At 41.2% G+C, this 14,552-nt stretch overlaps 1 protein-coding gene across 1 annotated transcript in view; it reads right to left on the bottom strand.

Annotated features, from left to right (window-relative positions):
* Positions 1-14,552, bottom strand: part of CAB39L (calcium binding protein 39-like) — a 36,907-nt gene that overhangs the window by 21,242 nt on the left and 1,113 nt on the right. The window contains exon 2 of the mRNA XM_009999070.1: positions 3,379-3,543. Within this exon, the coding sequence (XP_009997372.1) occupies positions 3,379-3,543 (165 nt within the window). The remainder of the gene's footprint in view (positions 1-3,378; positions 3,544-14,552) is intronic.

Here is a 14,552-nt window from a genome sequence, read left to right on the forward strand (position 1 = left end):
AGACAAAGTAAGGGAGAGCTTGTAACACAAGCTTGTGGCTACTTACTGCCTCTTTGAGTGGCTTTATAGTTTGTGAACCTATAAGCTTACATGCACTTAGTGATGCTATTTCTGTTAATTAACTTTTCCTCTATGCACATTTTCTTCAGTTCTCCAAAGTTCAACGATAAATTTCTAAAAAATTCACTCTGATCTTGATTCTGGGCTCCTGCCCAAACCCAACTTTAGTGCTTTGTAACAATATCATCACCAAAATCATATCTTGTTTCTTGAGTGGCAGAAGGAATAAACCTGTGCTTTCTCTAGATGGATATAAGCAAGGATGAGTCTCCCCTACAGGCAAGCCTGTCCACACATGTTGTAATGCACTGGTAGATGAAACACAAATGAGATAGGACCTGAGTGTCTGCTCCTGCCTTTTTCTTGGTGGGAGCATTAGCTCCGGTCTCACTCTTCCAAACAGTTTCATGAAGTCTTTGAAAACACATCTTCAAAAGTTATGTACAACTGTGCAAAACTGGGATCAAAGAGGGCAACAGGGCTGGTGAGGAGGAGACAGGGAGTCAGGACAAAATGAACTAACCTACATAAACAATATTCCCTACACAAATCAGATTTTCAAGTAATTTCAGATTTTGCTTTCTACCATGTCATACGGATAAAAAAAATTAATTTGCATGCTATAAAGTGATTAAATTACTTGTTCAACAAAGAAACCTAAATGCCAGTTGTGGCCACCAATATAACAAAATGGCAGCAGAGAAGCTGATGAACTGAAGAAGTCAATAGGAATATGAAGAAAAAGCAGCACCTGCTCTTACTCTGCTTGTTCAATGTTCACTTTCATTTCTACTGTTTTGCCAAACGAGCATGTATAGCAGCTTTGCTAAATGATTGAAAAGGTTTTATCATGGAAAACTCTATTTTGCAGTAAGAGTTACTAAAATTGTTTGTAATAACAGTAAGAGGAGATGTAATAAATGGAGACTGCATAATGGGAGACATCCTAATTAGCCACATCATAAATGGGGAAGTCACAACTGTAGATGTCATAAAGGGAGACGTTGTAAAGGGAGATGTCATAAAGGGAAAAGTCATAATGGGAGAGGTTATAATGCTTGACTTCATACAGGGAGATGTCATGATTGGTGATGTCATAATGGAAGACGTCATAAGGGAGACGTCAAAAGGGCTGACATCAAAATGGAAGATGAAATAAAGGGATACATCATCAACAGAGATGTCATAATGGAAGATGTGACAAGGGAGAGGTCATAAATAGAGAAGTCATAATGGGTGACATCATAAAGGGAGACATTATAATGGGTGATGTCATAATGGGCAATGTCAAGTGGAAGTGCAGGGTCCTGCACCTGGCTTGGGGCAATCCCAAGCACAAATACAGGTTGGGCAGAGAATGGATTGAGAACAGCCCTGAGGAGAAGGGCCTGGGAGCGCTGGTCAATGAGAAGCTCAACATGAGCTGGCAATGTGTGCTTGCAGCCCAGATATCCAACCACATCCTGGGCTGCATCAAAAGAAGCGTGGCCAGCAGAGGTGATCCTGCCACTCTACTCTGCACTCGTGAGACCCCACTTGGAGTGCTGTGTCCAGTTCTGGAGCCCTCCACACAGGAAGGACCTAATTCAGCAACAGATGAGGTATTTCAGTGCTTGCATTTGAAGACTGTGTGTTCAATTATGTCCATACAGATTTTTTTGTCTGACAAATGCAACACAGACCACCAGGTAACAAAAAAATTGCAGTAGCTCCCTTTTTGTTTTGTATTCGCTACCAATCTTCTCCTCCCTTCCTCTCCTTTTTTTTTTTTTTTTTTTTTTTTTTTTTGTAAAAACAAATAAATAAATTACTGGGCTTCTAGAGGTTTGGATTGTTGGTTTCATTTGGGTTGTCTTTTTTTTTGTAGTTAAAACATTTAAGAGTAACCAGGTGTGGCAAGGAGAAGACAAATGGAAGGATCTCAATAAATTTTAGCAGAAAAAACAATCTTCTGAACTTAAGACCTGAGGAAGAGTGAGAGAACTCCACTAACAACACTTTCAAAAATTAATACAAAATAAATAAATCAGTCTCTTGAATCCTGTCTTTGGGGTGTGATGAAGAGCGTGAATAAGAAAACAAATCTGTTACTGTTCCTCCCTTTCATTCATTTGCAAGATGGAAAGAAAAGTTTAAAAAATTACTTCAACAAGGAGAGAAAACTTCCACAAGAAAGTAACTCCCACAAAAGGTGGCTCTGAGGCCTTGGCCTCGAGGGAACTGGTTTTTAAATTCAGCAGCCACCCTGCCCTACACATTGGACACCACCCCTGCTTCAGACCTCAGTGGTGGAGGTTTGGTTCCTGGGAGCTGGGGATTTCTCCCTGCTTGGAGATGCTCAGGCACTTGTGGCAATTCACCAGCACCCAGGAGCCATAGAAATCACAGGACTCATAGCAGCAGTCCCTTGGGACCACTATCCCAGCTGACCCTAGACCACAGAAATAATATCATGACCTTCCAGTGACAAAGTTTCTTCCCAGTCCCTGCCACTCAAAGGTCAATTAAAAGTTTTTATATTTATCCTGAATTACTGCAACCTTTTCTACCATAACTCTTCTCCTTAGTTCTAAGTTCAGTTGCCTTAGTAGCTGCCTGTGAAGTTCTCAGCTTTAACAACAAAACTGGCAAGGAATGCCACGGATTATATAATTAATTCTATATATATACACAGGTCTGTTTTGTTCATATTAATCTTTCTGCTGGCAAAAAAAACCCCAAACAACAACAAAACAAGTTATATGCCTTTCTTCTTTTAATCTGAAGAACTAATTGGGGGCAACCCAATTTACCTTGTCCCTTGCTGTCAGTTTTTAACATATTTTTCAACTCTTTTCCTCTCAAAAAAAACATCCCAACTTTTTTTCAGTCCTTCTCACATGAGATTTTCCCATCATTCCAATTATTTTCTTTCCATGTCCCCAGACCCCTTTCTAAGCTGGACACACTCTTCAGAGACAGTGGCTGACTCCAGTTGTACTATCCCTGTAAGAGGTTAATCACTGCAGCTTACAAGGTTGGTCATAGGCAGTATTCTCAGCATCATTTCCTATCTTGTTTGGATACACAGAGCAATATTTCTTTATTGTTTTTTTTTGTTTAAATTAAAAAAAAATAAAATTAAAACATCAGATGCATTGCAAACTGTATGTGAGCACCTCTACCAGGACACTGAGCAATCTACAGCAGCTACTTTCTGAAGCTTGCAAAAACCAGTTTTGAGTAAAATAAAATTACTTAGACTTCAGAAAAACACAGCTATCCTCACTGACAACACCAGGACCATGCTGTCAAAAAGGTTTGTGCACATTGACCTACCTCAAAATCTATCAGCTGCAGGTTGGCAATAAGTGTCACTAGAAGGCCACTGTTGTATAGCTCTTGTGCCAGCTGAGCCACTATTTCTGTAGGTGGCTCCTTGTCTGTGTTCCCACACAGAATTTCCTTCATGGCTTGCAGAGATTTTGACACTTCCTCCGATGCCTGTTTCCAGCAGGTAAGGTGAGAAAAAAAAAACAAACAAAAAAAAAACCAAAGTGTTTTATTTTAAAAGACAAGCAATTCAAACCAAAAGCTTCTAACTGTACCCACTTTACCTACTGTAAAATGGTTTAATACTTTTATGTCGTCACTGAGGCTGGAGAACCCACCCTACACCCTGGAGGCCCTACACAAGCACACAGATATATTCAATTTAAATCCAACATGCCACCACTTACACACCACAGGCATCAAACAGGGTCAAGAGTGCAACTGCCAACTGGCATCAGTGAGATCCTTTATGGGTTTGGAGCACCCTGCCCTGCAGAAGGGGCAGCATTTTTACCATCACTTCCCCCATCCTCCCCAGTGGGGTCCATCAACACATGTGGGGCCAGAGGTGCCAGGTGGAGGTACCAAATGGGATGGCTTCTCCCACCAGCAGAGTGGCCACTCTGCTGCTTCCCCACCAATTGCTTGCTGATGGACTGTCCCAGCTCCTCTACTGGCAACCCAAATAAATCTTTGTACCCCTGCCAGCTTTGCACTGCCACCACCTACTTCTCCTCATCACATTTTGATGGTTTGAGGCACCATCTTCTGCAAGGGATTTGCCTACTGAGAGCACAGACACCTTAGTTTCAGGCTGAGAAATTAAACAACTTGCTTTAGTAATGCTCCACAGCTGCCACCAAGCAAACTAAAATAAGTCTTTCACCCTTTGCTCCCACTTAGTGTAGACTAATTCCACATGATGTTTCCAGGTACATAACACAGAGAACAAATCAGAAATTACCTTACAAAATATCCTGACCAGAAAAGCTTACAGCAGGGAATTAAAAGAGAAATATGTATAAACAGGCAATAGCTTGGCATTTGTGGCAGTCAGCAGGTTCAAATCAGACATGAACAATAAATTCCCACTTCTCAAGGAGGACAAATACTGGTCACAGCACAGCGGCTCTGGCTCATGCTCCCCACCCGGGTTCCCTCCCCTTTGTATAAATACAGACTCCGTAGAGCAAAGGTCTTATTTTTTCACGTGTGTGCATGTGCATTAAATCCCACCTGCTCTAGCCATGGGGCTATGGAGGCTCTTTCGGGGTTGGGGTATATTTAATACATCAGTGACCTGCAGCAAAGCTGGTTGGCAGGGAGTGGGAAGGAAGTAAGGGAGAGGTTTGAAAGCAAAGATAGGAATGACAGGAAAGTGCCAAGCAGGATGGTTAAAGATGCTGAAGATAGGACAGCATTTCACATCTATCTGGCAAAACATTTATGTGAAATGAGCTTAGCGGGGCGGGGGGGGGGAGGGGGGCGGTAAAAAAAAATAAATGAAGATACACAAAGAAAACCCAATAATCATTTGTAAAAGTTAACTGGACATTAATGGATGTACAAAGCCAGATCAGTAATTTCAACACATCTCTCACATAAATTGAAAGGAAAAATGTCATACTTTCAAATGCCATCCCATCAATCTGCATAAAATAACCCCTCAGTATTCTACAGAGGCATATCACAATTACTGCTGATCTCCCACCATATTAATCCTGCTTTAAATCACAGATTTCATTCATATTAGTGAATAAATATTCTAGAAAAAGCCTAAAAACCCTTTAAAAACCCTGTACCAAAATGAAAACCAAAACAAAACCCAACAAAACAACAAAACTAATAAAAAGCCACTTTCACATTGCATCTACCTGGAATACTGAAGCTTTGCACAGCATGAATAGATGTTCTCCCCCAACCTGTCTGTACCTACTCTCAGTTTTCTGCTAGTTGAGATAGGTCAGCGTGAGTGGCATGTAAATTAATATGACTATATGATAAGTTTTACCATGGCAGAAGTCTTGTTGTTTCTTACTGTCTCTCAGCAAAAGAGCCTATTTTTACCTCAAATGTTAGTGGTATGTCACTAGAGATATCCCACAGAGTACAGATGGGATTAACAACGGGGGTGCTATCTTGGAAACTAAAGCTCTAAATCTTTATAAGAGCTGTGCAAATGTTTTCATATCAAAGGAAAAACCCATACATTTTGGGCTTTCACCCATTCTGCTGGGCAGGGTGTGCATATCTCTGGCATCCTGTGGTTAAAAAAATAATAATAAATTTCCTTTCAAGTATAAGTAGTTCTTTCTGATATGTAGAAAAATGTCTGCAAGACACAGCCTTAGGTTTAATTCTCAAAATGAAGGCCAAAAAGTAAAGCACTGAAGGTGGAAAATAAAAAAACCTACAGAACACTGTGTTGTTGATGGCACAACGACTGTATTTCTCTAATCATCTGCCATCTCATCCACTCATCTTCTCAGCCTTTCTACACACAATTTACATTTCATGTTTAACTTCCTCCCCCTTCATATCGTCTGCATAGTCTGTTCAACCCTCTACCAAAAGCTACTCCTGGTCAAACCTAAGGACCACTCACTCTTCTGTGCCTAACCCTCATAATCTATCTGGAGGAAAACCATAATCCCAAACACATATTCTTAAATTAACAGCCACTTTTAGCCTCCACTTTGACATTTCTACTTAATATTAAAAGCATTTTTAGAATAATACTCTAAGTACATAAGCAGTGTTTCTGGGATGGAAACTTTTTCAAGACTTAGTGGGAAAAAAAAACAGAAAAAAAAAAAAAAAAAAAAGAAAGACATTCCAAGATCCAAAGACCCAGGATCTGTCCAAAGCAAACAACAAAGCAAATACATTCATTCAAATACATAGAAAATCCAAGACGACAGAAGTGTAGCTGCAGAACAGCTTGTCGTAGAAGCCAGACTGGTCCTGACTGCCTTTAGGAAAAGCTGCAAAAACCAACAAACATCAAGACACCCTTCCCCCCAAAATGATGCCACAAAACAAATTTCAGTGACAGAAAAGAAAAAAAAGAGAGCACTATTCCAACCCATTACAGCTTCTGTACTACTATTTATTTTCCATCATTGGCAACAGCAACAATAGCCAAGTGCTGCAACTCTCACTTCAGTGGCAGTTAGAGAGCAAAATAAAAGGTTTCATTAAATATGTCAGCACTTTGGCCATTTGCCTCATTCTTGCAATTAAGTACAATCTTCCTTCCAGAAGAAGGTCTCGCTCCTTTACATATGAGTCCTTTAAATCATGATGGAATTTATGCCATTGTATTAGGGAAGCTGCTGTGAGCAGAGGGGGAAAAGAGGGGGAGAGGAGAGAACTGAACACAGAATCCTAAATAGAACAGATTATACATATTGTGTACAAATGTCAGAAGTGAAGAACGCTGAAGTTTGGACAATTAAAACTGACAGACAGGGACAACAAAGCAGATGAAATGCAAGCTGATGCTCAGCACACACATCAATTTAACATTTGTGTTGCAGTCACTGCACAGACGTCAGGATCCTGACCTCTTAGAACAACTTGCAGGTTCCTCTCTACAGGCATCTCAGTTCACACTGCCCAAACTTGGGAGGATCCAATTCCACTGCAGAACACAGTTCATGGTGGGTACATGGGTAAGTCTCAGATGAGTTACAAGATTGGTTTGCAGTAGTTGTGTAAGGGGAGTGAAGGAGACCCCAGCCCCTATTGATCTGTGCAGCGAATATGTGTTTTTCAGTGATGGCTGCTTCTTTCCTACTTTGCCTCAACACACCAACAAGTTATTTCCAACAAGAAATGACCAGCAACCCAGAAGAGGTTTCTGGCTCCTTTCTGAAATGTAACAATTTATGTGAAGTCTAACGATTCTTGGATTACTCTGCTAACCCTACTGAACTAGATGATGAAAAATAGCCTTGAAGCTTGAGAAATGACAACATAGATAAATTTGCATAATTTCTCGTAGTTAAATTATAAATGTGCTCAATCACCTCTGCTTGTAAAGTTTCGGAGTTTGTCAGCTTTAATGTGTATCTCCAACCAACAGCTTCAAGAGGAGTCAGAAACTTTATGTGTTGAAGGTACGTGGTCTCAAGCTTCTTTTCCTCATAGATCAACTTCTTGCCTTTGTTTACTTAATGGGATCATAACACAAAGAAAGGACCTTACAAACAAATTATTTCCTGAAATTCTATATGAAAAAAATAGTCCCTGAAAAACAGCAAGACTCTCCTCTCTGCAGCCTAATGCACATGTGAAGACCGTCTGATTTTGTTGTGAAGGTCCAGACTTTATTACAGAATGGGTAACACTACTTGAAATATTTTCACACTCCAGAGCTGATCTTCCTTTCCCACAGTGCTAATATTGGGTTCTTCAGTTTAACTAGCTCTGCAAGGTCTAGAAGACGATCTCTGAGTCTTACCTATGTTTTTGGACTATTTTCTACTGGAAGGCCAAAAAGCAAGACAATGTTCTTAAGGCAGTAATTTGGCATTATTAAGGAATGCTGCAAAGAAGTTAATTTTTTTCCTCTATATTCCAGAATTGTACAAAACAGTTCAATAAGGAGTTTATTGTTTTTTTCATTAAGGGATTACCAAGAAATCCTGAAGTCTACATTTTTTTCAGTTATTGTAAAGTCTTCCAGAGAGATTTTAAAGAGCAGCATGGAAGGCTAAACCAAAGGTCTTATCTGTTGTCTATGCAGAAAGCAGAGGTACATGACATAGGTACATGAGCAGGGACTTTCCATACTCAAAAGCTAGGCAGCTTTATCTGCAACACTGCATGTAAGTGACAGAGAGAAATAAACAATGCAGATCTTCTGCTCCAGAAATTAGAACTTCATACAGGCAGATTTAAAAAAAAACCATAGCACACCACAGAGATATTTTACCAAAAGTCCCCAACTTCAGCACCTAAAATTTCTAGCTATTCCAACTGGCTTTATAAAAAGGATCTCTACTTACTAACCTTGCACTTCCCCTCTCCTTAGCTACCTACAGCAATTTCACATTTATCTTAAGTGTGCTGTATTAGGTGCTCATGATCCAGACCTATCATGCTTGTCAAAGAGAGAGATGGATCCCCTGTTATGTGATGTGATTGCATCTTTTCACTCCTCTCCAAGGGAGATTACAAAAATCCATAAGGGGAAAAGTATCAGGTTTGGAACAACCAAAAGTCCAAGCTCCTACCCCTGAACTGCAACTATTCAAAGCTTTCAGTGTTGTCCCTATTTTACCTCTTTTTCACCAAAAGGCTGGAGGTTTCACATGTATGTACACATGCTACAGGTCAGAAGGGCTTACTCTTGCTTTTGTTCATCCAGGCACTTCATGTAACAGTTATGACCAACCATAACAGTGAAGAAAAAACAGATTGCAGTAGCTTTTTCTGCCCTTTCAAACTCAGGTACCAAATATATGCCAGAAAAACACAGGATCTGTGACATCTGGCATCTGCAGAGCTATCAGGAAATCCTCAGCTCTTCATAAGAATATGGCAAATAGGATTGTACAGCCTCTGTTTGTATACCTAGTGTATTTCCAGGGAAAAAATCTCTTTATAAACTGTTGCTGTCTTGCACAGCATCAGACAGTAACACACAAAGATGCCTGCCAGCATGGTATTAAATTCTCCAACGTGTGATTCAGTGAACTGCCAGTACTCCACACTACATATATATTACAACCAAAAGCGTAAAGGTCCTTGGTTGGCTCTACCTTGTTTAAAAATATTCTCAGTGTGGGATTCAAACTGATTCTTCTCCTAAAATAATAGCACCAACACAATTCTCACTACTTGCAGCTGCAAAGACAAAGAAAAAACATTAGCACAATGTGAATCTATTTATCTTCAGGATCATCCCAACTGTCTTATAGCACAATTTCATGCTAAATGGATATAGAGGAACAAATTTTGGACATGTTGGATCAGGAGGCATGAACTCTGTCATTTAATATCTTTATCAGTTATATGGATAAGTTAAGTTTGCTGATGACAACAAATCAGGCAGGACTGTTGATCTGCCTGAGAGTAGGGAGGCTCTACATAGGGGTCTGGACAGGCTTGGATGGGCCAAGGTCAACTGTGTAAAGGTTTAACAAGGCCACGTGCATGGTCCTGCACTTGCGTCACAACAACCCCATGAAAGGCTACAGGCCTGGGGAAGAGTGGCTGGAAAGATACCTCCCAGGAAAGGATCTGGGGCAGCCAGCTGAACATGAGCCATCAGTGTGCCCAGGTGGCCAAGCAGGCCAGTGGTATCCTGGCTTGTATCAGGAATAGTGTGGCCAGCAGGAGTAGGGAGGTGATCGTGCTCCCGTAACTGGCACTGGTGAGATGGCACCTCAAGTACTGTGTGCAGGTCTGGGCCCCTCACTACAAGGACACTGAGGTGCTGGAGCATGTCCAGAGAAAAGCTACCCAGCTGGTGAAGGGTCTAGAGCACAGGTGTTCTGAGGAGTGGCTGAGGGAATTTGGGTTGTTTAGTCTGGAGATGAGGAGGCTGAGAGGAGATCTCATTGCCCTCTACAGCAACCTGAAAGGAGGCTGTAGGGAGGTGGGGGTTGTTCTCTTCTCCAAGTAACAAGTGATAGGATGAGAGAAAATGGCCTCAAGTTGAGCCAAGGGAGGTTTAGGTTGGATATTAAGAACAATTTCTTTACTAAAAGAGTGGTCCAGCGTCAGAGCAAGCTGACCATGAAAGTGGTGGAGTCATCATCCCTGGAGGTATTAAAAAAATGTGTAGACATGGAATTTTCAGGACATGGTTTAGTGGGCATGGTGGTGTTGGGTTCATGGTTGGACTTGATGATCTTAGAGGTCTTTTCCAACCTAAACGATTCTAGGATTCTTCTATGATTTAGCAAAATATTATGGCCTAGTACTCAAAGAAGCTGACAAAGACAATTTGGCCAAGCAGGCACAACAGGGAAATGCCTTTTAAAAGGCCATATGATTAAAAGGAAGAGGCAGGTTTTCCCCACCTGGACATAAATTAATTCCCATTGTTAATGCTGCACTTAAAGACAGGACTAAAGGTTGTAAGGTTCTTAAATAAAATAAAAAGCAACCAGAAGAGATAGGTTTTTTAATCTTGGCACCAACACCTGATAGTATCTGGAGTTTCTCTCATCTCTAGAGTAGTAACAAGCCTTAGCAGAATCAGGAAGCTGAAATATGAAATGCTCCACAAAACTCCAGGACATGCACAGCTAGAAGGAAGAGGTGGCCAAGCCCTTCTTATCATATTCCCTGGGTTTCACTGTGCAGCAACAAACTCGAAGGCAATTTTGCAACCAACTTTGGCAGCTGCACAATCCCTTCCATGGGGTATTCACATTCACAGCAGTCATGCCACTGTTCCTCCATGCAAATGCACATCACATCCTCCACATGCACCTCAGCTCACACACCGGTCCCCAGCCACTCTATCAGCACAGAAGCAAGCAAGGGGAACAGCTGAAAATTGTTTCATTGGTGCTATGCAAAAGAGCAGGCTTTATTGATACAAATATATATTCTGTAAATCTTAGCATTTTACCTGCAGCTTTATTTAAAAGCTGCTCTCCAGACTCTTCTGAACAGTACCAAATTTGTGACAGTACACAGAGATGCAACAGAGTGACCTACAAAGCAGTCTCGTTAGATATACTTAGGAGGAAGGGGCAGAACCCAGACATTTCAGGTTACTTTACATCTAGCTTCACAGTGTTTCTGAACACCAGCTAAGGGCACTGCAGCCCGTGGCCCTGCTTGCCAAGAAAACACTCAGCACAGCACCCCGAACCAGCTCTAACTCACTTGAGTTCAGCTTCCACAACAAACCCAAGTCTTAGATCAGCTGTGCTGAAACTGCAGCTCTTTCAGCCCGTCCCAGGCCAAGTGCAAAGTTTCAGCTGACCCCGGCTCCATTTGCTGTTCTAAATTAAAAGCACGTGACACTGAAGGCTTTTGCTGCAGGGTGCATTCAGAAAATGTTACCAAACCTGTAGACACTGCAGGTGGCACTGAGTCACGGCTGCCACTCCCAAAGGTGTGTGGTTAGCAAGAGGGTGATGCCTTCAAGGCCATGCTTCAGTGACACACTGGGTGCCACCTGCACTGCTTTGTGCTGACCGGACTCAGTGGCTGAACTCCAGACTTCAAGAAGTCAGGATGTCACCCCCCTTTTTTGTGAGATAGATCAGGTAGCCTTTCTATTAATGGATTTATTTTACACCACCCATCAACAGAAGACCTGTCAGCTTATGAGTGATAAATGAGACAGTATGACCAGCAGGTCACTTGCTGTCCACTCTTCCTCAGGTTCAACAGAACTGTCCTCTTGGTGTCAGAGTTTCTCTCCCTTTGCTCCCTATTTACATGCATCCTCCAAATGCCATAGGAGCTCGTGTCAGAAAGGAGAAAAAGAGTTTAAACTGTAGCAGTTTAATTTCCTTTCCATTTCCTAGGTATTTAAATACTTCTCTGCTTTTCTAGTTAATTCCACAATGGGTATTTTCACTAAGTCCAAGTACGATTTGGTTCTACATGACTGAGATTAACTTCTTATGGCATTTATAGAATTCTGTAATAAAACGTAATTCATTGTTTTTTCACAGTATAAAGCCTGAACAGGATGTCAGCAATGGTACATGTCACAACAACAACCTTCTTTATTTCAGATGTTGGAGGACAGGAGCTTTGATCCACTTTTGCAGCTGTCTTACACTACTCAATCGCCCAACTGTTATATTTGATTTGCCAGTGCTGCAACACCTTCTTTAGATGTTCTTTAAGAAAAAACTGTAACAGAAGGTATTAGACAGAACACTTCAATGATAGGAGCCACATGTGGTGGTACTTCTCAGCCTGTGGTCTATCAATCCCATCAGAATGTAACTGAGATAATGGCAAAGTGTTAAGCACCTACATTCATGCAAGCAAACAAACAAAAAACCCCACCCATAAAATAAAGTACTTAGCCTGTTTTTCACTAGAGAGTGTTAAAAAAAAAAATCACAGCAACACTACATATAATAACAGTATTAAAAAATAAAGGGCATGTGGAGGAATTGGGTCATATTCAATCTTGTCTAAGAAGACAAGCAGAGTCAATAGAGTTCAGCCAAAGTCTGAATGGGTCCTGTTCTATGAGTAACAAAAAGCATCATTAAGAAAGAGAGCAAACTTCTGTTATGTGTGTCAATGGAAATGTGTCTCAGAAAAGATGTATAATTGCCTTTTTACCCTCAAGTGGCTTCTCTGCATCTTACCCATCTAGGTGTGTCCTCCCCCTGCCCTCTTCTCATTACTCCCAAAGTCTTAACTGATGTGCTGTAAGGTTCCCTCTGCCTGCATACTGCATAGCTTGGCAGGAATCAGCATTTCTGCATTATTTAAAAACAGCCTCTCCAAGGCATAGATGATTCCTGATGGAAGTTGCACAAAGTCGTATCAGAAGCATCAAGCCTCTCCCTGTCCAACTTCATTCCCCCTCAGCTGCCCAGGGCATCTTCACCTTGTACTTAGGATTTCTCAACTGGGAAAGGAAATGAGGAGGTTGTCCACTAGTCCTGCAGTTAATGCAGGCTTTGCCACACCTCTCTGCCAATTCTGGCTGTATTGGCAGCTTTTAGCTGTCTCAGCCCACAAAACAATTGGCTGTGCTACAATAACAACTTGATTGTCATCTGATAAATCTTGTTTAAGCATTTGAGAGAAGTCCTAGTTGGAAGTTATTCTGCATGTGAGCAAAACGAGGGATGCTGCAGTTGTACTCTACAAGTCCTGGGAACCTCAGTTTTATGATGAGGCACAACAGTTCTCACAGACAAGGAGTCAGAAATTTAAAACAAAACAAAAAAAAATCAGCAAGCCAGGATTCCCACACTTCTGTGTTCACATTGCCAGAGGGTCCAAAACCAGCTCAGAGATATCCAGGGTCTGTGACTCTTGCAGAAGCCAGACCTCTGGGCCTGTTTTATGAAAGCTTGAGACATTTCATCTCCCTTTAGAAATCAAATTCAAGGCAAATTTAAACACCTTGCCAGGTTTTGGAGAGCACAGAGTACAGCACTGTGTATGTTTTTCTTTGCTTTTGTTTCCAGTTAAATTTCTCTAATCATACTCACGGAAAGAGAAGATATTATTTATTAATATTACGGAGTAAGTTTTTAAAACCTGTGTGCCATTGAAAGTCTCCCCATCACCTTTTCTCCTCCAATTCAAAATGCAAACAATTGAAAATGGATGGATGGTAAGATGGATAGTAAGAGATATGATGGGGTGATTGTTTTTGCAAGAAGTGATTTTTCCTGCCCTTTTAAAAAGTTTATCGTTGTCACAGTACTAAATATATTCCTTGTGATTTACTTCCCTCAACTCAGGACCACAAATCTGGCTATTTTCCTTACTAGGTATTTATTTCAGGACTGCTCAGTGCAGCACTTCAGATGAAAGGTAGTATCACTGAGGAGTCTCACATCTTCCCTTCTGAAGGGAGAAGGGCCTTACGTGCTTCCTCTACATTGGACCACAAAGTCCTGAGTCAACAAACACGTTGTGCATGGCGTATGTATAAATACTGTGCAAAAAAAGGGCTGTTTGCTTCACTTTCTGCCTTGCTGCTGAAATGACTGCCTTGTACCCCCTTCCTCCTCTCCCCCGATCACCCACATTCACCCCAGGAACAGCCTCCATCCCACAGCAATAAAGTACCTCAGAAAATACTGGAAACCAACCTCCTCGTGTAAAATAAGCATTGCCATTCAATTAATGAACTGTTTCCATCCTACTACATTGGAGGAATGCTCCTGTATCTTTTGCTTTGTGAGAAAAACACACACCAGCTGCTCTGACTTCTATGAAAAAACCTACACCAAGTTCCCAGTTTTCTAAGAAGCTTGAATTTATTTTCCTTCGTTGCTGACGCCCAAAAAAACAAACATGCTCAAAGCCAAAAATCCTTAAAACCACAACCCAGAGGAGTCAAGCTGCAAAGCAAATTGAACATAAACCTAAGCTTTGAGTGTCTTCTTTAATTAGGCTCTGAAGGATCAATTCAGATGGGGAGGGCAGACTGTTGGTTTATTTAGTTACTTAATTTAAATTTTAGTTTGGAGTCAAACTCTCTCAGTGCTTTTCAGTTA

Source organism: Chaetura pelagica, unplaced genomic scaffold (assembly GCF_000747805.2).
Source record: "Chaetura pelagica isolate M959 unplaced genomic scaffold, ChaPel_1.0 scaffold226, whole genome shotgun sequence".
Lineage (NCBI taxonomy): Eukaryota > Metazoa > Chordata > Aves > Apodiformes > Apodidae > Chaetura > Chaetura pelagica.